Raw genomic sequence first — 3002 nt, forward strand, 5'->3', positions numbered from 1 at the left:
AAACAAAACTGCAGGAAACAAAAGAGAAGATAGAAGAGAACCCACAAACAGTGAAATACGTTTGCAAACCCTGTCTGTATCTCAAGTCAGACACATTCTAAAATATTTGAGAATCGACCGGGAAGTTACAAGTACGTTAAAAGCTTAAAGCTACTAAAAAACATTAACTCAAAAGTGCCCTTTCTCTGTGAAAGCCTGGTAAAAAACCAAAAATGTTTCTAAACATTCCCACAAAACAACTGTTTTCAAAAAAAGGCCCCTACCACTAGCACATGATGGTTCCATTAGCATATTATGGTCAACATTTTATGCCATTATACATTTTTTACCAACTGGCCACAACCAATCCATTGACACACTAGTACATACTAGTACATGATAAACGAAATCAAATTAATGCCCAACCTGTGACCAGAATGGAATCATATAGCAACCAATCAGTCGTGTTGCCACTAGACTCCAATCAGAAGGTCCAGAGCTGTTCAATATCTCCCTTTCACATGTCTCAGACCAAACCTTTACAAACATTCTGTACCAGAGTTCTTAAATCACTATCCAATCTCAAACATCAAAGTACACCATTACTAGACCGCGAATGGAGAACCCCTTCACTGGGACCTAATCATAGAATCTTGAGGTCACCCTTTTCTTACCCCAAACTTCAGACGACATCTTTGCTTGACCTCAGATTATCACCATCATCACTGGAGCCTAATCAAATAACCCTAAATCCACCATTCCCACTCCCTAAATCTTGGAATATATCTTCCCAGGACATTTGCTGGTCATCACCTACACTGAAGTCTGATTAAAGAATTTTGAATCATCACTATACCTTCTCCAACATCAAGAAACATCTTCCACAGGTATCTTTTGGACATCATCTTTTTGGAGGCCCAATCAGTCTGTAGCTCAGCATTTCCTCAAGTCAAGCCTCAAAAAATATCATTGAAATGTATTTGGGTATCTTTATTCAAACACATCCAGAGGTATCTGAGCTTACCATTACTCAACCCCAGACCTCAAAAATATGACTTTTGGGGGTCATTCTCTTTATTGGAACCCCAGCAAATGATGCCAAACACTATAATACCTGACTGCAGAGCTCAGAAAACACCTACATTGAATGCTAATTCCACTGGTCTGAGCTTACCATCGCCCAACTCAAAATCTTGTAAAAAAAAAAAAAAAAGATTACCACATTCTGCCCACCAGACTCAGAGTTTGCTGTTGTTCCAACCCAAATCTCAGACAATACTAACACTTGATTTTGACTACCACAGCCTGAGATCTCCAGTTTGTCATTCCAAGCTTCAGAAGACCTCGACAACAAGTGCCAAATAGAGAGTCAAGACTCCCTCTCACAGCAACCCAAACAAATGTCTTGGGTCAATTACCATCCCTCTCTGGGCACTGCGTGGAGGACAGGGCTGTTTCAACAGTTCATCTCCAAACTCCTTAATAAAAAAAGTTATCGCTTTTGTACAGACAGAGAATCAAAGAAAGAACAGTCGTGGACTTTAGATCATATTCGACCCTGCATTGTTAAAGGTGGAACGGTCCCTGATGATGTGGTCAATAAAATTATCAATTCTATCCCCAAGACCAGAATTCAGAGGGATCTCTCTAGGCAGATTCTCTTTCGAAGGATGAGGGGAAGACCAAATCCTCGTCCAGGTCCCCGTATTTCATCGAGTTACATGGTTTGTTTACTTTGTGCTTCCTGCATCAAGGTCCATTGTAACCATCTCACGGGAAGGACAGATCCACGAGTTGCAACACTGTTGGTCATACCAACACCGGAGTCCAATTCGGAGGGCAAAATAAAGATAAAACTCTTTTCTGTTCTTTCTCTACCGAAGATCACTTGCTCATCTTCTCCTGCGGAAGAAGAGCAGCCTGATCAAGTCGCTGAAGATAATCTCTCTGAGATGGGGAATAGATCACAGATTTCCCTCACCTCTGCACCTAATCGCACCCCGGGACCTAACATGAAGAAAGATTGCTTGACTGTACCTGCCCAAAACAAAGTTATAAATCAACAGCCCCAGGCTATCGACTGGCTCCTTCATGTGAAAAAAAGTAACAATTCTCAGCTAAAATCCCAGATTCCATCCTCTTCTTCCTCTTCCTCATCCTGTTCCTCCTCTTCTTCCTCCTCCTCCTCTCCTTTACCCTCCTCATCCCCTAATCTCAAAGATGCCACTATATCTACAGGTTGTACGTTCAGTAAAGTACTTAGTCATCACCCTTTGCCTCCAGGGGTCTCCTGGATTGAATTTATAAAAAATAAAAATCACCAGCCATTTCAAGGAAAACCACATGAGAGTCATTCACCACCTCTCAAAACGGGGCCTCTGAGGGACAGCACTACACTAAAAGAGAGAAAGTGGACAAATATACCGTTCAAATTTTTCCAGACAAAGTTTCAAAATGAAAGAAATGCTAATTAAACTAATTTTTGTCTCTTTGAAAGCAATGGGTCTCTTAGTTATTTGAGACTAACCCTTGATTTCCCATCATGCTTATTAATATCCTTAGTAATAACTTAAGCATGACTGTATTTAGCACCCAGTTAAGAGACATTTATTTTCCTTAAAGATGATTTTCTAGCTGAGTACTAGATTTTCATATCCCAGACACTGAAACTGAATCCTACATTTGTAAACCAATTCTTGGCTTATAACATTGTTGAGTGAATTGTTGAATGACTTAACCATAGTGGCCGTGGACCAAAAAATACTTAAACTAATTCATGCTTATCTATTTTCTCAATCTCACAAGAAAATGCAGATCACTGTTGACAGGCAAGCCAGTGCCTAGAGTGGAGTTGAGGGTTTTTTTTTTTTTTTTTTAAGCTAAAAATAATTCTGTGGTAAAATCCTACTGACTAGGGTTAGGGTTAGGCTTAGGGTCAGGGTCAGGGGTAAGGTTAGGGTTAAGGTTTAAAAAAAATATCCTACTGACAGAAAAGGAACTGAGCTGAAATGCAGGTATCAACT

The 3002-nt window shown here is 40.1% G+C and overlaps 1 protein-coding gene across 1 annotated transcript; it reads left to right on the forward strand.

Annotated features, from left to right (window-relative positions):
* The first annotated feature begins 275 nt into the window (after positions 1–275).
* Positions 276–2453, forward strand: LOC115868090 (casein kinase 2 subunit alpha' interacting protein). The gene is given in 5 exon segments (XM_030884449.1): positions 276–816; positions 819–907; positions 1216–1349; positions 1351–1450; positions 1452–2453. Coding segments are annotated over 5 exon segments (1866 nt in total).
* The last annotated feature ends 549 nt before the right edge of the window (positions 2454–3002 follow it).

This window comes from Echinops telfairi, unplaced genomic scaffold, assembly GCF_000313985.2.
Source record: "Echinops telfairi isolate 266 unplaced genomic scaffold, ASM31398v2 ScPeMD7_6;HRSCAF=24_1, whole genome shotgun sequence".
Taxonomy (NCBI): Eukaryota; Metazoa; Chordata; class Mammalia; order Afrosoricida; family Tenrecidae; genus Echinops; species Echinops telfairi.